The 19726-nt window shown below is 58.1% G+C and overlaps 1 protein-coding gene across 1 annotated transcript; it reads left to right on the top strand.

Moving 5' to 3' along the window:
• The first annotated feature begins 4815 nt into the window (after positions 1 to 4815).
• Positions 4816 to 19621, top strand: DNAAF5 (dynein axonemal assembly factor 5). The gene is made up of 13 exons (XM_075527641.1): positions 4816 to 5507; positions 7367 to 7551; positions 8042 to 8166; positions 8502 to 8620; positions 11551 to 11783; positions 12524 to 12736; positions 12915 to 13058; positions 13535 to 13703; positions 15573 to 15720; positions 16241 to 16391; positions 17140 to 17296; positions 17701 to 17892; positions 18783 to 19621. Exons 1-13 carry the CDS (start codon positions 4916 to 4918, stop codon positions 18917 to 18919), a joined length of 2565 nt encoding a protein of 854 aa, XP_075383756.1. The 5' UTR covers positions 4816 to 4915; the 3' UTR covers positions 18920 to 19621.
• Positions 19622 to 19726: the final 105 nt, after the last annotated feature.

The following is a 19726-nucleotide window of genomic DNA, read 5'->3' as shown; positions in this document are numbered from 1 at the left end:
AAAAATGACCGATCCATCAGGAAGACCCCCAGCCTGTGTTTACTACCCCAGATGCTCTGCTGGGCCTCAGCCCATCTGCACCCTAGGGAGAGATCAACTTCACTGTTTGCAGCCCACCTGGCCTCCGGACTGGGTTTTGTCTGCCCTTACAAGACATTGTGGTAAAAGCTTAATTTAAGTAGTTATACTGTATCTTTTAGAAATCCTCCCATTAAAAGCTTAAGCAGCTCTTTTTAAACGTAGGCATGGGCTTTGTATTTGCAAAGTGCTTACAATTTAAAACTTGCTCCAAATTTTATTACTAAGCCATATTTTGTTACCCGGTGCCCATTCTTTGTAAAGCTGGCCAACTGCAATAAGGTGGCGCCCTGTCTCCTGCAACTTTGCAAATGTTATCGGATCAGAAAACACTCCGAATCTCCTGCTCGTGGTTCCCAGGGTTACTTACGGTCATCTGGAAATGGCAGCTTGGGTGGGAAGAGGCAGCTTGGGTATTACACGTTGTCAGCTGACAGATACTGTGCCTTCTGTCCTGTGAACATTTTTCTGCCTTTAATACAATTCTTTGGTTTTACTTTAAATAGCTTTGAAGCCTCCCCCTCCCCCGCTCCCCACAACTGTGTGTGCGTGTGGCGTTGTTGTTGGGCGCTGTGGAGTCTAACTCAGTGAGACCTCATGCACAAGAGAAGGCAACAGCCTCCGGCCCTGCATCACCCGCACAATTGTTGGTACGCTGAGTCCATGTGTGCAGGCCCTGTGTCCGTCTATCTGAGGGGCTCCTCTTTTTGCCGCCCCTCTACTTCCCCAGCATGGGGTCCTTCTCCAGGCCAGGTCTTTCCTGACATGTCCAGGGTATTGGAGACAAAGTCTCGCCGTCCTCACTTCTCAAGAGCAGGCTGGCTGTCCTTCCCAGTCAGACCTGTCTGTTCTCCTGCCAGTCTGTGGTGCTTCCATCTTCCCTGCCAGCACTGCCACAAAATTGCACCCATTCTTCTTCGGTTGCCCCCAGGGTTCAACTCTGCCAGTTTGCCTCATCTGTGGGAAACACTATATTCCCTAACTTCTAACAGAGGGAATCTGGAAAGCTGGTAGTCCATGGTGGGAAAGCCTCTATGTTGGTAAGTGTATTATCCTGCATTAAAAACCAATCCCACAGATTCTCCCCTCACACAGAAGCAGACATGATCCTTTCGCTCTTTCCGTCATGACACCCAACCCCCGCTCCCCTTATACCTTCCCCCAGTGCAGGGATTAGGTTTCCTCACCTGTGAGCTCGGGGAACCTGAATGTAGATACCACCCACCTTGTGAGGCATGTAAGTACTGAACGTGCATGTCATGTCTTATGGCCACCTAAAAATGTCCCAAGAGGGTCAAGGTTTGCTCACTTCTCCCAGTTCCACGTGGTCCACCAAGAGGGGCTGAGGTGAGCATGCTACCATGAAATGTGTCTGACTCCTTTATTCCACTCTCTCTCCTGTCTTTCTTACCCCCTATGACTTCACTATATATCATCGCCATACATTTGCGTGTCCTGGTTCCTCAGTTGTTGGAGGCTGGTCTCCTCTGGCAGTATGGCCTTCCTGTCACTGCGATGCTGGAACCAATCGTGTCATTGTTATTTTGAACACCAGCAGGGTCAGCCAAGGGGAACAGCTTTCCGTGGAGCTTCCTTCCCACCAATGGACCAGGGAGGAGGACTCGGCCTCCCACGTCTGGGGGAGAAGCCACTGAAGCTTGTGCCTAGCAGTGCGTCACTGTCCACAGCTCTATCACGCGTGTGACTCAGTGCAGTCCCCAGCACATTTAGGATTCCTTATTGTGCCATCGTCATTCCAAGGCGCTCACAGTCCACGCTCCTGGCCACCTACTCCTGGTACCCAGCCCCCTTGGCCTCCTCCTCTCTCGGTTATGTTATTCCTGGGTGTCATGTAGATGGAATCACCCCAATTGTCTGCTCCCTAGACTGGCCGGGAACCACACTCCAGGCTCACCCTCTCACTCACGTGGGCGACAGTTCCTGCCTGAGGCTTGTCCCCCAGTGTCCCCCGGTTACAGCACCTCTGCCTGGCCGAGGACCCAAGATCCTTCTAAGTGGACCACCTCCTCACACCACCACTGTACAAAGCAAATGCCAACTGCAGAAGGAGAAGTTAAAAACAAAGGGCCTCCCTTAAAACCAGGGCTTTCTTCCACTTGAATGCTCACTAACGGCTCTGTCACAGGCTCAGCCATCATATTCGGGGATCTTTTTGCAGTGCCAAAGCCACCTCCCAACTTTGACCAACTCTCCTCAAATTTTCCTTGGTTTCTGTGTCCACTACTCCCACCCAGGCCCCCCTCAAGGTAAACCCAGCCAGGTGGCCTTCAGAGCCTGTTGCATGGCCAGGCCAGCACAGGGATTTGACCCACAAGCCTGGATCCAATGCCTGGAATTCAGACCATCCTTTCTGGACTGGTGGTTCCCAAAGCTGGGGGTGTTTCGAGTGATGCCGGAGAGGAATTCCCTAGGTACCCCATAGTGATGACTGAGGAAGAGTATTTCAAAATTCCAGAGTTACTGTCTTGGAAACCCACAGGGGCAGCTCTACTCTGTCCCAGAGGGTCACTATGAGCCGGAATCGACTCTATGGCAGTGAGTTTGGTTTGGGTTCCTATAGGAGCCCTAGTGCTCAGCGATTAAGAGTTGGGCTGCTAACCACAAGGTGAGTAGTTCAAAACCACCAGTTCCTCTGAGGGAGAAAGATGAGGCATTCTACTCTGACACTGTTACAGCCTGAGAAACCCACAGGGGCATCTCTGAACTGCCCTGTAGGGTCGCCATCGACTCAATGGCAATGAGACTTGGGGTTGAGAGGACCAGATGCTGGGTAGGTTGGAGATCTCACAGGCATTTTTCCGTACTGAGACCCATGCTTCCGTAACTGGAGGCTGGGTGGAGCTTACACCTTGTGGTGGTGGTGGGGGGGGGGAATGGTGACATTAAAGAACATGGTTTTGTCATGTCCCCAGAATGTACAAGTGTTAAGCATATGATTTTAATGCCAGGCTGGTTCTCAAAAAATCCCTTTTGCCTTCCCCTCAGAAGAGAAAGGGACACATTCCTTTGGACTTACGCCTGGGGCCTGGGTGAGAGTTTACATTTTGAGCACCCTAGTTTGCAAAAGGCTATGGCTGGCAGTGACAGCCCAAATCCACATGCAGAGTCCCCATACAGCTTAAACCTCCATTGAATTATTTTCTGCTCATTAACCGAGAATGTTAATTAAAGGGTCCAGCAGTAACGCTACAGTTCTCAATCCCCATCGAGCATAACCTAACACCTGGCCTTCTCAGTATGTCTCACAGAAACCTTCCTCCCCCTCACCTTTCTGCTGGGACCACAGCCAATCGGAGGGAAGTGCAGGCTCCTTTTAGACATGATTTATTTGTCCCAAAAGTTTATTAACATGGGTTCTTTTGTTTGCTCTTTACCGGCTCATGGGCCCTGTGTCCATCCCTCCGTCTTTCTCTAACTCTCCCTTTCTTACTTAAGGCTATTCTCCTTACTCTTGTCTTCCAATCTCCCCCTTACCCTGCCCACTTTACTCTTACTCCATTCTAAACACCCAGGCAGGTCGTTAATGCTAATAAAACCTGTTAATTAAAACCCACGCTCTGGATCCACTTTCAAGACTTGTATTCCAGTTCTAACAGTAATCTCACCCTCAGGCAGAATGCTTAGAAAGTAGGTTACCCCCACCCATCTCCAGCCAGGACAGGGAGGGGGCAGTCTCTTATTAGGCTTGCCTGGGTGTGTCCTTAGTAGACATTAAGTTGTGTCCTGACTGCCTTGGTTGGAAGGTCCTGAATCAATCTTGTGAGCTCTTCTGACAATGCACATGTCCCAATGGTGGCCCTGTTCCTACTTCTGTAGTCTCACCAATAAACGGTGATGTACTGATCTGCCCCAATCATGAATATGTTACATGCCGGATGTTTCCTGCACACCGACTGTGAATCCTTGAACGTCATTGACGTTGTGGCCCCACTGATTACCGTGTCTTTGTTGTCTCTTTTAAAACTTAAGAAACATCCTCCTTAGAGATTGGGGTCTCTTTTGTACCCTAAAACAATCCTCAGAAAGCCAAGTTCTTTTCTTTTTGTTCTAACCCGCCTTGGCTGCATCCCTCCGTGCGGCACAGCACATTGAGATTGTTTGCAAAACGTCGTTCTGCCTTTAATAAAACACCGCATTAACAGCTAATAAAGTTCTGGTTTTAGATGGAATCGTAGTATTTTTCGCACCATATACCTGGCTCCCTCTTGAACAGACTTTTAGTCCCGAGGCAGGATCTAATGCGTGGAGGCAAGGGCAGAGCTTGACTCAGCTTCCTCGGAACCAGGGACACCCCCACCTTTTGAAGGGTGTGACGCTACGCCCAAGGACCTCTGCGAGGGGCAAGTGGTTTGCGCTCTGCAACTGCCCGAAAGGTTGGTGGCACAGATCTGCGAACGAGCACGGAATCCGGCGCGAGCCTGTCCTCCTCTGTGGCGCTCAAGGTCGCCAGGACTGGGGATTCACTTCCCAGTGAAGTTCCCGCTGGTGCAGCGCGCGTGCGCGTCTTTGACGTTGGAACAGTTATTCAACTTCGCCACAACGGCCACAACGGCCTTCCAGTAGGGAAGGGGTTCCCTGGGCTGCTGGGCAGAGCACACGCTATGACGTCAACATGCGGTCGGTGCCGTACGGCAGGGCAGAGGTCGCGACGGAGGCGTGCGCTGATGACGTCGCGCGCCGCCCAACCGCGTCCTGTTCGCAGCGTCGGGAGCTTCCAATAAAGTTCTGTTTGGGGCTCGGCCGGAAGCCAGCCGCCAGCCGCTCAGCATCCGTCGTAAAAGCGGCGGTCTCCCTTGGTTACCGGCAACGCGGGAAGATGGCGGCGCCGGCGACCGAGCCAGCAATCCCTGGCCCGCCTGAGGCGGCGGCCGCGGCGGAGCTGAGCCGCGCCCTGAGCCGCCTGCTGCCCGGACTGGAGGCCGACAGCAAGCAGGGGCGGCGGCGCGCGCTGGAGGCGCTGCAGCGCGAGCTGGAAGCGGAGCGGCCTTGGCCGCCCGACGCCGCCGCCGCCGCCTTCCAGGGCCCCTGGGCGCGCCTGCTGCTGCCGGGCCTGCTGCGCCGCCTGGCCGACCCGGCCGAGGGCTGCCGCGCGCTGGCCGTGCACCTACTCGGCCTGGGCCTGCGCCGCGCCGCGCGGCCCCGCGACGCCCTGCCGCACCTGCTGCCCGCGCTGGTCGCGCGCCTGGCTGGGCCCGAGCCCGCGCGCCGCGCGCCGCCCGAGCCCTGCGAGGAGCTGCGCCTGGCGCTCGTGCGGCTGCTGGCGCTCGCCGTGGACCTGGGTGGCGCCGCGCTCGCGCCCCATCTGGACGACGCCGTGCGCGTGCTGCGCTGCACGCTGCTCGACCCCTTCGCCGCCGTGCGCCGCGAGAGCTGCGCCTGCGCCGCCGCCCTGGCGCGCGCCACGCCAGGTACCCACGGGGTGGGGGTGGGGGTTACGACAGGGACAACACCTGCCCAAGGACCTGCGGCGGGGGACACTCGACACGAAAACAGCTGCGTGGGCGTCGTGCCGTACGTGCAAACGCCCCAGAGATGTTCCAAAGCGGGTCCTGGGGATACCGTAGTCACTAACTACAAGGTCGGCGGTTCAAAACCACCATCTGCTCCCCCCTGAGAAGGAGGAGGCTTTCTACTCCTAGACAGTTACAGCTTAGGAAACACACAGGACAGCTCTCCCTTGCCCCCTAGGGTCCCTGTGAGTCAGAATCACCTCGGTAGCAATGAATTTATTTTCTGGTTTGGGGGTGTGGGAGGGTGTAAGGGCTGGTGGTGCGGTGGTTAAAGCGTCCAGTCATTGAGCAAAGTGGTTGTAACCCACCCACTGTTCCTGGACTGTAGAAAGAGCTACAGCCTCGGAGACCCTGTGGGACAGCAGGTGTGGGGTTGGGGGCCTCACAATTTTAATGCAAGCAGATGAAGGGGTGTTCTGGAAAACCATCTCTTCCCACCTTTTCATTCTCATTCCTCCCCTGAAGGCCCCTGCCCGCCCCTGTTTGGTCAGTGTCCTAATCGCTTTCCCTTTTGTCTATTCTCCACACGTTGCTAGATGTTGGTGCCCCTTTTCTGGGGGATCTGTGGAGCCTGGCCTTCTCTGGCTGGCCAGCCCTAACTGGGATGGGGGAGACAGGGGGCACAAGTAGGTTTGCCAGGAAGGACCCAGTGGAACGCACATTCAGGCCGACGTTCAGTGGGTGGGAGGGTAGTTTACAGAAACAAAAAGGAGGTCCGGTCCGGAGCACGGAGGCGTGATTGAGGGTAGTAAGCAAGATTGGTGGCACGAAGTGGGTATCTAATCATTGAAGGGACTCCAGGAAAGGTCCCATCCTTGAGCAGCCTCCCCATTGTGTAGAGCCCTTGTGACCAGAGGGGCTGCTCCTGGGGAGAAAGGTGGGCCCCAGGCTCCTGGCAAGACAGACGTGATCCAGATGGGTTTCCAATGGACACTTAGCAGAGACCCTCTGATCAGTGAGGGCAGGATGCAGACAGGCCAGACAGCCAATCAGCTGCTGCCCTGAGACTGTATCACCTTGACTCCAACCAAACCCTTGCGGGACTCACAACTGCCCCGTGGGATGGAGTAGAACTGTCTCCAACCGAGCCGCCTTATAAGACAGACAGGACTTTCCCAGCTCACAGGACCCTGGGGGACAGAGTGAAGCTGCCCCTTGGGGTTTTTCATGGCTGTAAGTCTTCACAGAAGCAGACAGCCTCATCTTTCTGCCGTGGAGCAGTGTCGGATTCAAACCAAGAGCCTTGCTATTAGCAGCCAAACACTTAACCACAGCGGCAGCAAAGCCCTCTGCCATCAAATGGGTTCTGAGGGGTGGCACTTTGCCTGCTCTGGGGCTGCTTCAGCTCCCTAGAGACAAACTGGGGGAGGGGAGGGCTTCAGGAATGGCTGGGTCTGGGCACTTGAATATGTGCCCCCAGCACAGTGCTCCCCAGTGCACTATAGGAGCTGTCACCCCTGCAGGCTCCTTCCCACACCTCCCTGTCAGGTTAAGGCCTGGAGCGTCCCCCAAAGCCTCCAGGTGGTCTGGATGTTCTCGGGGACCCAAGCCTGGTCAGGCTGAGAAATCTAAATGGCGGCTTCACTCACGTCCATGCCTGAGTTGAGGGTCTCGGGGAAGGGGGCCCGTGTCATACACTGGTCAGCCCAGAGTGACGGGGGGGCCGGGGGGAAGCCCATAACTGCTCCCCACCCCCCGGGGCCACCCGCCGATGGCTAGTTCAGGGAGTAGCCTCTAAGTCTCTCCCTTCCCCACAGACCACTTCCACATGCAGGCCGAGTCGCTGGTGGGCCCACTGATGCAGACCATCGCCCACCAGCACTGGAAGGTCCGCGTGGCTGTTCTGGAGGCCACAGGCACTGTCGTCCAGTTTGGCAACGGGAAGTGCGTGGATGACGTGCTCTCCCATCTGGCTCAGCGGCTGTTTGACGATGTCCCCCAGGTAACAACCCGCACCCACTCCAGCCAGCAGGACTCTCCGTGGCTGCTAGCCTCTGTCCAACACCATGGCCTGAGTGTTATCATCAGACTCCTTCCCTCCTGGGCTGTTCCTGCTCAGTGTTCAGATGAGCATGCAGCCTGTGTGTGTCTCACTGTGGACCCGAGTGGTTTGGGTGTGTGTGTGTGTGTGTGTGTGTGTGTTGGGGGTCACACTCTGCAGCCTTGAGTGGTTGGGGAGTGTAAGAGAGAGACACACACATACCACAGACCCGAGTGATTGGTGTATGGGTGTTTCTGTGTCTGTGCACTGCCCAAGGGGGAACATTCCCGCCTGACCCAGAGCTGCCAGAGGGCTCAGTGCCTGTCAGAACCGCACCGCACCTGAGGCTCCGCCCAGACCTGACACTGGCTGCAGGGCCTGTGGGCGGCTGGAACACACCCCTCCACCCCCCACCTTGCGCATCCACAGCCACGCTCTGGTCTGGGCGCAGGTCAGGCAGGCAGTGGCCTCTGTGGTTGGAGCCTGGCTGCTGGAGCTGCGGGACCGCTACTCCTTCTTCCACAAGCTCATCCCACTGTTGCTGAGTGGCCTGGACGATGAGATCCCTGAGATCAGGTCAGGCTGAGGGGGTGGGGCTCCCCGTGGGCTTGCTGTATCCTGTACCCAAGTGGTGACTCCCAGCGTGGCCATTTGCTCCTTGCTCCAGAACCCTCTGGAAACCCGTGCTTATCCTGTTGTCCCTGTGTCTTGCTGACACTGACTGGGTGCTCACGCCTGTCCTACATTGGTCATGTGGTCAGATCTTGTGTGCACAGCCCCCCTCGAGGGCACCGGGGTGCTCGGCCAGGGTGGGGACTGGTGTTCACTCACTGGTAGGGGTGATTTATGGGATGCCTCACCAGCCGCCATGGTGGGCACTGACCTGCGTGCCCCATGTCCTTGGGCTACAGGCAGTCGGCCGCCAGTCTATGGGAGCAGGTTGGCTTGCAGTGGCAGAAGGAGAATGAGGAGGACCTGAAGGACAAGCTGGACTTTGCCACCCCACCGCCCACTCACTACCCGCAGCAAGGTGTGTGTGTATGCAGTCCCAGCAGCCCCCAGGGACCAGAGCAACCTCCGATCACAGCCACCTGGGGGAACCTGCGGAGCCAGGTGGTGGGCGTTACAGGCAGCCTGGGACCTGGGACCATACTTCCTGCTGTGCGAGTGTTGGGACCCTTAGAAATGGTCATGCTCCTTGGGAACCCTGGGTTCTGGAACGAGTGTGTGTGTGTGTGTGTGTGTGTGTGTGTGTGTGTGTGTGTGTGTGTCTCCATGCACATGCCTGCCAGAGCCTCCAGAGAGCACGCTTGGCAGCAGTGGACTGCGTGCTTTTCTGCTCTTGGTGGCCAGCAGCATGACTGGCCTTCCTGAACAAGCTTTTAGGCCTGCCCACTGATGGCCTGTTCCCAGGATCTCTGGCGGGGGGCCTGCCCTCTGACCTCCAGCAGAGCATTCTCAGGGCTGGGAGCAATGAGAGAGGCCCTCACAAACCATCCTGCTGTGGGGACCCCTGTTTCAAGGCTCCCCGGTTGAAAAGGACCAGCCTCTCCTGCTCCACCCTGATCTAGAAAGAGTTAAGACTGAGCGGCGTCTAGCCGACGGGCATGAGAGGCTCATCTGTCACGCGTTCCAAGGCTTGGGATGTTTGTTTCCACAGAGCGGAATGAATCTGGAATTGAATTATAGGCAACGTTAATGGCATTAGCATTAGATGATTTAGATTTTTGGCGTATTCCTTTAAAATTAGTCTATAGGTTAGAATTTTAAGCCAATTTTCCAGGTTCTTTTAATTTTGACTTTATTTCCAACTTCCGAGTCTGCTCAGTAACACCTAGTTAGCCCTCCCATCTGTGCCCCACCCTTGCCTGGGGTCCTGGCATCAGCAGAAGCCCCCTGGCTAGTGATCCCACCACACTAGCATGTGCCCTCCCTGCAGACCTGCTTTCTTGCTCCGAAGACTCCAGGAGGTGATGGGGCCTCCAGGGATCCGTAGAGCAGGGCCCCAATGTTCAGGGACGTAGGCCGCACCGCACCTGTTCTCCCAAACCAATGCTGTTGAGGGGATTTGTCGGGGGTGGGGGTGGGGGGGCAGAGAGGGCTTCTTTTTTCTAAGTCTGAATCTGACGGGAGCCATAGACAGCCTGGGCTTGAATGTGACTGCAGTGTGGCTGAGGCTGGCTGACTGGCCCCCAGTCAGGAGTCAAAACGCTCCCAGGGTCTGTGGAGGCGCAGGACTGGCTGGGCGCAGGGGGCATCGAACGAGGAAGGCTGAGGAGAACTCGACGTGTGTGCATGACCGGTCCCTGGGGCAGACCGCATGCTGGGCACAATGAAAGGACATAGACAAGTTGACCCGTGTGACCAGTGCAGCGGCACAGCACCAGCAGGGCCTCATCCTGTTGTACCAGGGGCTGCTGTAGCCCGGGCCAGACTTGCCGGCACCGACAGCAGTGTCCACTGCAGAGGGTAGCCTATGGGACAGTCCTGTGGGCCACAGGGGCCACCCCACAGCAGCAGGCCACCCGCCCCGAGGGTGAGTGCAGCCGCCAGCAGGCTCTCTGTGACCCCCAGTTCACTGGCTGTCGAGCTCTGGCACCTGCTCCCGTGGGAGCTCCCGCAGACAGTCGCACCATGCTGGCTCCTTGTCTTCTCGTGGGGCGGAGTCCCAGCAGGCAGCTCCACAAATCCTCCAGCCAAGAAGGGGGAAGAAAGGCCAACTGGATCTCTGGAGACCAGCTGTTCCTTTTACCAAAACAGACCCTGACATTCTGACACGCCTATCGTCAGCTCTGCCTGCTACATTATGTAGGGCTCTTTCCAGAATCTGCATCTTTTCCTCAAAATCCTGGAGGGGTCTCCCGGAGGCTGGCGGCGGATTTATTCTAAAACTCGTGTGGAAACACGTGTTCAGAGGAGGCCAGACGACGGGGACAGACCCGTGGTGTCGAGGGTGACCAAGGCAGCCTGGTGGACAAACAGACAGTGGGGCCGGGCTGCCGCCGAGCTGGGCTCTCATGGGGGACTCAGGTTTACCACCAGTGTGTGGGCTGTCCCCACGGTCAGCAGAATGTCACTTTGCTGCTCCACAGGACATTAGGAGGCAGGTTCCAGAGGGCGGTGGCTGGGCCGTCCTGGTCTGGAAGCTCCACTGAACCACCGCAGCACCTGGGTGGAAAGTGATTTTCAACAAAGGCCCCGGGACAGCTGGACTCTGACGAGCCTCAGCCCTCAGGAAGGACACGACACAGGCAGGCAGCATTTCAGAACCGGCGAGGCGGGTTTGGAAAGAGATGGCCCTTACAGAAATTCGCAGATGCCCCACCTCTCGCTGCCCCCGCTGGCCTGCACTAGGCTTGGCCACCAGGACGCAGAAGACAGACGGACAGCATAGCCACTGCGGGGAACCATGTGGCAGCTTCCGCTCCTCGGTCTCTGGCCGAGGGAGACAAGCTCATGTCTGATGGGGCCACTCCGGGTGTGCTTCCGCTTAGCCACCTCGGTCGGCGCCTCGTCCACCAGCATGTCCCCCCCACAGGCTATAAAGGTGGCTCCCAGTAGTGTGCATGACAGGGAAGTGTTCCCTGCCTGCATCCACAGCCACCATTTTCAGAAAATGCGGGGTGGTGGCCTTACTGAGAGTTCAGGAGCCTTCTGTAGTGATGACGTCTGCCTGTGGCCCTGGTCATGGGGATGGGTCTTCAGGGCTGTCCACACAGAACTGTCCGTGCGTGCAGCTTGTGGTTGGCTATTGTCTTAGCGTGGCTGTGAGCTTATGTGGCTGTCTCTCCTCAGTACAGCTCTGAGCACGCAGGTGCCCTGTTGTTTGTGCTGTACCTTTAGGGCCGTTTTCACGGTTTAAGCAGTGTCTTGTATACGTGGCATATGGTGAGCAGCCTTCTGCACAGACTCTGAGCTTATGCTCATGGGTCTTCGCATGTGCTCTCTCCTTGCCTGCAGGGAGCCGCCCTGGGCTGGGCTGCAGGGAGCTGGTCTTCAGGAACCTCTCCAAGATCCTGCCGGGCTTGTGCCGGGACCTGGCTGACTGGGTGGCGGGCACTCGGGTCAAGGCCGCCCAGCTGCTGACCGTGCTGCTGCTGCATGCTGAGGACCACGCCACGCAGCACCTGGAGCCCCTGCTGCGGGCCCTGCAGCAGGCCTGCGCTGACGAGGAGACTGCCGTGGTCAGCAGTGTGAGTCAACGGAAGCCCCCTGCACCATGCATATCAGGGATCCATCCCTCCCCACACTGGAACAGTCACTCAGCAGGACTAGTTTATCACCTCACACCTGGCCTCGGCAGTCACTGATGGGTGGGTAAACAGCTGCAGAGTGAGGTCCGAGCACAGTGTCCATCACGCCCACACCTGCTCTTCTGTGGGCGACCTTTCTTCTGGAGGTGAAAGCAGCTCTCCCACAAGTTCACGTAGGGAGGCCGGGCACATGTGCATTTGTCCCCTCTGTGAGGCTGAGGGGCCCTCCTACAATCTTACCTGCCCAGGGCATGGTGTCTGGCCTGGCTGGCCTTGACCTGGAAGGTCCCTGCTCTGTGAGCCTGTGCTGCATCTGGGCAGGGTGGCTGTGGGAGAGGGGGGCCCATGGGGTCAGGGCCCTGCCCTGCAGACCGGGTGCTGTTCCCTGCTCCCTTTCACAATGGTGGCACAGGGAGGCACCTCCACCCCACCCTACTCACACTAAGCCTCCCCTGGCCTCTGCTGTCAGATGCGGGTGATAGGCCTGCTGGTACTCAGCCTTGGGGCCGCACCATTGGCTGTCCGTGTCCATGTCCGTGTCACTCTCAAGCGCTGACCTTCTCGAGGACTTGCTGAGAGGTGGCCAGGACATGTGGGTTGTCTCTGAAGGACATACCAAGAGCTTCTGCAGGGACTGTTTTGGGGGGCTGCCCTCACCACGCTTGTCCTCTGCCCTGCAGTGCACCAAGTCTGCAGAGCTCATCGGAACCTTCGTCAGCCCTGAGGTGTTCCTGAAGCTGATCTTGCCGCCACTGAGCAGGTGCCCCTCTGCATCCAGCCTGTGTGTCCTGGCCGCCATCCTCAGGGGCTGCCCTAGAGAAGCCCTGCGGCCGCACCTGCAGACCATCGCCACAGAGCTGGCCCACGCCCGCGTCTGCCAAGCATCTGAGAATGTAAGAGAGGCCAAGATGGGGGCTTCTCTGTCCGTCCTTCCTGCGGTGCTGGGCTCACTGGACCAAACCACCCACGGGGCCACTTGGCTATAAAGCATCCAGGCGCTGGTCTGCAGCCACATTGGCTGCACTCCCCAGGCTCCTGGCCCCAGGACACTGACTGCCCCTGTCCCCACAGAAGCTGTACCTGCGCCACCTGCTGCTCTGCGTGCGAGCCCTGCTGGCTGTGGGCCGAGAGGACTGCTCCGTGTGCAGCCTGCCACTCCTGCAGGTGCTGGTGGCTGTCCTGGCTATGCCTGGCGCCGCAGACCTGGACCAGGAGGTAAGAGGGCCAATGGCCTCCCTGGGGTTGCCCAGTCCCATCCCCTCCGGCTGCTCACCACATCTTAGAGCCGGTTTCCCTGGCCCCATGTGCCCATCACCCTGGAGGGCAGGCCCCACTTCCCTCCCCCTTTCTTGGCTCCCAGTCGGACCCCGTGGGTCTTCTCCCTGGAAACTCTTCCTCAGACTGGCGCGGAGCAGGTTGCTGTGGCTGCACCATCAGCCAGAGCAGCACATGCACAGGGTTGGGGCTGGGCTTTTAGGAGTAAGCAGAGCCACCACAGGCCCCTGCCCACCAGGAATCCCCATGGGCCCCTGTCCTTCTGGACGGTTTCCGAGCCCCGTCCTCACCGGCTCCCAGTGGACCTGCAGCCCTGAGTACAGGGCTGGGGGAGTTGACAGCTCCCATCTGCACCTCCCACAGTGCCCTGCTGTGGGGTCACTGTGCCTCCTGGGTCAGCAACCCCTCCACCCCAGGTGCAGTTGGCAGTGAGCACGTTGGCGGAGGCCGAGGGTGCCCAGGGGCCCCAGGACGTCTACCGGAAGCATGTGGCCGCACTGATGGAGACCGTGACGGCTTCGCACGCTGACTGGATGGGACACTCGCCAGAGCTTGCACAGTTTGGCATGCTCATCACGCACGCAGGTGGGCCATTGTCATCGGCAGCATGGGCAAGGCCAGGGCGGGAGTGCAGGAGGCAGGCAGCCATCGTCACCCGAGGCCGTCACCCAGCGCTCCTCCCCGGCACCCTGTGCTGCAGCCATCCTGACGGTCAGCAGCTGTGCGAGCTACCCAGGCCATCCCCGCCCCCACCGCCCTGTGTGTTAGTCTGGGTTACTAGAGGTACAAATCCAGAGACCTTCATGTATGTGAGAGCTTTATATCAAAGAGCAACTGTGCGTAAAGAAAACCTCCCAGTCCAGATCAAGTCCACAAAGTCCAATATTAGCCCATATGCCCTCGTTAGACTCACTTATCGCAGCCGTGCAATAATGCCAAATGCAGGAAGATCACAGGCCGGTGGTTGGAAAGTCTTTTGGATGCATTGGAAGCATCTCAGCGCTGGTGTGGGTCTCCACGTGGCTCCTTTAGCTCCAGGGCTCCAGCGTAGCTCCATGTAGTGTGTGTCCAGCGAGCTATTAACCTCCTTAGTGCCTCTAAATGAGGTCGTTAAGCTGCAACCTGATAGACTAGACTCCACCCCTTCACTCTTAAGTCTCAAATTGATAACAGATTATGTAACGGCTACACCTGGCTTCTCAGACAACATGATTTGCAGGGGTGGAAGTCCTCCCCTGTGGGTGACCACTTCCAGTCTGTCCCCTGTGGCTGTTCTAGGGGGTGTTTCTGCACGTCACTACCCATGTCATTAGTTGGTTGGCATGTCTGCCTCATGGGACCAGGGCACCATGACTGGGGTGTCCATCTGGTGCTAGACCGGCCTGCGTGTGGCTGTGGGGAGCAATGCCCTGTTCCTGGTGGTCAGTGTGAGCCCACTCGGTCAGTCCCACTATAGGGCAGGGTGCTCGCCCACTGGAGGCCGACAGGAAGTCGGGTCCGCAGTGACAGTGAGGCTGGAAGATGCTTGCTGGACGTAGGACATGGGGGTGGTGGGGATGGAGGCAGTACCAGTGCACACAGCCTCATCACCGTTTGTGGAAGCTGTGCCCGAGGTCTGTATTGACTTCTGTGTCTCTGAGGTCACAGAGCACCTGCTGGTCTCGGGGGCCTACCTGTGCCCCATCCTTCCCCTGCCCCCGCCCCCCCAACACACACAAGGTGGCAGGTGCTCTGTGGCTTTACAAGCTTCCCAGGCTTACAACTACATGTCCGTTTGTAGCACACACAGGCGCACTGTGGGAAAGGGCCGGCCGTGTGCTGGGTGAGCGGTCCCTATGATTCCCAGGAGGAGTGGGACAGGGTGCTGTTAGATGGGTGTCCTCGGAAGTCACCTCTGGGGCCTGACCCCGAGCGTCTGAACCTGCCTGTGCCTTCAAGGTGAACTGCAGAGTGGTGCCCACCCACAGGCTCCTCCAAAGCTCCAGCCCGGACAGTCTCCAGGGCACATTTGACTGACACCTGTAGGCTCTCCATGAGCCAGGACAGCACTCAAGGCAGTAGTGGCCTTGAGGACTGCCTCGCCCTGTCTGCTTTCCCGAGGCCGTTTGTGTGAGGACTAAACATGACACCAACTGGTGCTGAGTCTGTAGCGGGCTGATAGGACTCAGGTGGACCCAGGTCCTCAGAAGGGGCCGTGGCCTCCTGCTGCCACCTCTGTTCCTTGGGCCACGGTCTGCAATGCCAACACATGTCTGGCTGGGGTACAAAGCTGAATGAAATGCGTTGTCCATGGCCTGAGCCAACATAGGACCCTCAGCACAGCACCAGCTCAGCCAGCCCCACCTTGCTCCTCTTCCCCTAGTAGAATAAGCTCTGATCTGCCCCTCGCCCTTGCATCTTGAGAGAGCAGGATCTGAGTCGCCAGCGACAGTCAGGTTCCCCTTTGACCTGCAGGCCCCGCCGTGGGAGAGGTCCTCCACCACGTGATGCCCACCCTCAGGAGCTGCCTACAGCCAACCCGAGACCCTCCAATGCGCTTGAAGCTCCTCTCACTTCTGCCCAGGCTGCTGCTTAGAGCGAGTGAGACGGTGGACTCACAGAGGTACGTGAGACCCTGCCTCGGGTGCAGCTCTGAGCTTGGACGGCTGGGGTGGAGTCAGACCCCATGGGAGTCTGGGAGACCCGGAACCCAGTGAGGTTTAAGGACTGAAGTCTAGTGGCTGGAAGGAAATTGTTTTGACTGTACAAGTCTCTGACCAGTGCAGGTGAGGTGAGCCCCGACTGACCTGGTCCTTGTGACGGGCAAGTCCCCAGGAGAAGCTGCCTGGGATCTCCTTGACGGGCCTGTTCAGGGGGTGCTGACCCATGGAGAGTGGGGTGAAAGCTGCTTCTCGCCTCAGTGTTGGTGGTGGGTTGTCAGGTCACTGGGTGCCTAATTTGTCCTCTCCTGACGGACCCTCGTGTCCAGCATGCTTGGACACAGGCCCGGGGTTAGGCTGTTCCCACACTTTCTCCTATAAGTCCCGCTCAGGAGAGCCAATGGGGGGCTGAACTGGAGCCCCTGCCCTGGTACACGCGTGTCTGTACACAGCCGCCCCACCGACTCCATGCTTTGCCCACAGGCAGCTCCACGGCCACCTTGAGATGCTGGTGTCGGACATCCTGGTTCCCAACCTGCAATGGCACGCCGGGAGGACAGCTGCAGCCATCCGCACGGCCACCATGTCCTGCCTCTGGGCACTGCTCAGCTCTGGGGCCCTGTCAGCTGAGCAGGTACAGGGAGTCCTGTCTGGGTGGTAGGGTCACAGGGATGACATGGGACCCGGGTGCCCAGCAAACCTGCAGTGTGAGGCGCATACCCACTGTGCAGGACCCCCTGGATGGCTCAGTTTCTGGCTTCTCCCTGCAGCCTCAGCACCTAGGCTCTATCCTGAGCTGGTTCTCAGCCAGCGCTCAGTGCCAAAACCTGAGGCAGGTGGCAGGTGGGTAGGTCCCTGGTGGGTGGGGAGGGGCTGGGACACTGGGGCGTATCAGAGGTTCATTCCTAATGCCTTCCTGCCCCAGGAAAGGGGCTCTCAGCCTCACAGGCTGGGGCTGCTCTCATGCCCTGGAGGGCTAGGAGGAACCATGCTGTGGGCGCGTGTCACCTCTGTGTGGCTTAAGCGCCACCTCCTGGCTTGTGGAGGTATTGTTCGAGCTAAAGCCTCTCCAGGTTTAGGGGCTCTGGCCCAGCCTGAGAGGTGAGCATGCAGGTCAGAGCAGGCTGGTGACTGAAGGTTCCGTGTGCTTCCTGAGCAGAGTCCATCAGAGACGGCCTTCCAGACGCCCTCCCTTCTGGTCTTCACAGCCAGAGCACACGGAGGGGAGCATCTCTCACAGATCCTGGGGGCGCAGGGAGCCCCACTGAGTGGTGGTGTCACCATGATCCCTCAGGCAATGTCCCCTCTGTCTCACGGGTCCTGGAGGTGTCAGGGGCTCTGCTGAGTGGTGGCCATTCTGCCGCCCTTCCCGACTGTCGCAGATCCTGGAGGCGCAGGGAGCCCTGATGCCACAGGTGCTGACTGCCCTGGAGGAGGACTCTCCGACGGCCCGGCTGCTCTCCTGCCGAGTCATCAACCTGGTCCTGGAGACCGCGGGGGACTGGCGCGAGCCTGAACAGCTCCTCCGGATCCACCCGGGTAGGACAGCACGCAGGGACGGGGGTGACACATAGGTTGCTAACTGAAAGGTCTGCGGTTCGAACCCACCAGCCGCTCCATGGGAGAAAGACGAGGCCATCTGTCTTGGTAAAGACTGGCAACCTTGGACGTCCACAAGGCAGCCCCTCCGCCCCGTCGGGTCGCCATGAGTTGGCATGGGACTGCCCGGCAGGGGAGGCGGGCTCTGAGTCCCCCATATTGTGGTGGAGGGGGCGGTCTGTGGACTAGAGATGGGGTGGCCAGAGCAGGGAAGGTCAGATCTAGCTCTGCTGAGCCCATGACCATCCACACTTATGCTGTGAATGGGCTCCAATTGGGATAGCCCCGAGGATGTGGGCTGGGGGCCGGCGCTGCCTCACTGGCCCTGCCCTGGATTCCTGCAGAACTCCTGAAGCGGCTGGACGACGCCTCCAATGAGGTGCGGCTCATGGCTGCAGCCACCCTGGCCACCTGGCTCAGGTGTGCGTGCAGGGACGACGGCAAGGCCTACTACCAGGGTCACGTCCAGTACCTGTACCGGGAGCTGCTGGTGTATCTGGATGACCCGGAGCCCGCCATCCAGGATGCCGTCCTAGGTGAGCCGGGTCAGCTGCTACCAGAGGGGAGTGCACAGGGTGCTGGTGTGCCCCTGTGGAGGGAGGGAGGTGCGGTGCTTCACTCTACGTACCAGAAGTATCATGCTCTGTCCACACAGAGCTGGCTGTCAGTGCCCTGTCTGGGCAGCTCCTCTCGCAGCATTCCCGCAGCGGTGCAGTGCATGTCTCTGTCAGCACAGGCCAGGGCGAGGGGGTGGGGGTGGTGAGGAGCTGCCAGGCTGCTGCCTGAAGGGAGGCTGATGGGGGGAGGTCCACCCAGGGGAACCTCAGAAGAAATCCTGGCAACCTGCTCCCTGTAGATGACCCCGCTGGGAACAGTGACCGCTCCCTACAGATGTCCCTGGCAGCGCAAGGGCAGGGGCCACTCCCTGCAGGTGACCTGATGACCCAACAGCCCCGCTCAGCACACAACATGCATGGGTCGGGCGTCCCAGAGGTGTGCGTGGCTTTGATGCCCTCAGTCTGAAAGCTGCCGGCTCAGGGCTGTGTGGACTGTAGCTGCCTGAGACAAAGGAAAGCCTGCTTTTGAGACACACAGTGCCTGTACCCTGACACGCGCGCACACACACACACACACACGCTGTTCCATGGTCAGCTGGGTTCTGAGGGTTTAAAGCTTCTGTGCACGTGACTGTGGTGAACATGCTTGCCCACGCTTCCACCGTGACATGGAGCGGAGCATCTCTGCGAGTGAGTCTGCCGACGGTGCCGAGCTCACAGACAGGAAAGATTCAGGGGGAGCCAGTCGTCGGGTGCAAAGGCCGGGACCCAGGTCACCTGCACGGGTTCTATCAGGGCCCGAAGTGGCCTGGACTTGTGGTGGGCGGGTCCATGCTCCCAGTGCCCTCACGTGCTGCGCTCTTCCCCAGAGGTGCTCAAGGCGGGTGCTGCCCTGTCCCCCGAGCTGCTGCTGCAGGAGACAGAGTCCGTCCTCCACAAACACCGCTCCCCTGCACGTTGTGAGCAGCTCCTGCAGCACGTGCAGGCCCTGGCAGCCGCGCGCTGACTGATGCCGTCGTCCTTGCCTGCTGGGCTCATCTGCAGGACACTCAGGCGAACTGTGACAGTGAGGTCCTTCCCATGCGGCAGGCCTCCTGGTCAACTGGGCCTCACCTGTTAGCCCAGCCATCTGAAGATTCCTTCACAGTGGGGGCAGGGAGGGGTTGTTTGTGTTTCTCCACATGGTTCCCGGAGAGGCCTGCAGACAGCTGGTCACCCAGGCGACCAGATCCAGCAACCCTGAGTCCTTCCTGGGCCCTGGACACCACTGGACCTTGGTGGCTGGCTCTGTCTGATGGCATACCCAGTGAGATGTTCTTGACTATTTTTAAAAAGCCAAAGTAATTTTAAACTCTTGCTCTTAGGGCTCTGTTTCCTGAAACATGCTATCTTGATAAGCGTGTGGTCCATGAAGTTTCCCGTTTTAAATGCACTGGAATTTAAAGTATTGTATAGATATAAATGGATACAGAGGTTCTTTCTAAAGTCAGCCCTGCTTAGAGAAAAGCAGAAGCTCGTACACCTAACTGTAAAGGAAAATTGTATTTTTTTCTCTAGCAGTTCCTACACCCCAAGTGCCTACAGGTCTAGCTTCAAGTGGGTCTTGTTTTCATCAACCAGTACTTGGATTAACATGAAGGAAAAAAATGTGTTTCCAACAAAACATGTTAACATTGATGTATTAGTGTTTTGAATTTTAATTAAAACTATTTGTAATTATTTTGTGTCTTAATTAACTGATGCCCCTATAAGAATAGAAACATCACAGACGGACGTTCTCACAGTCGCGGAGGCAGGAAACACAGATTGAGCT

The sequence above is a fragment of the Tenrec ecaudatus genome, chromosome 12, assembly GCF_050624435.1.
Source record: "Tenrec ecaudatus isolate mTenEca1 chromosome 12, mTenEca1.hap1, whole genome shotgun sequence".
Taxonomy (NCBI): Eukaryota; Metazoa; Chordata; class Mammalia; order Afrosoricida; family Tenrecidae; genus Tenrec; species Tenrec ecaudatus.
This window is presented reverse-complemented; position numbering and strand designations above follow the sequence as displayed.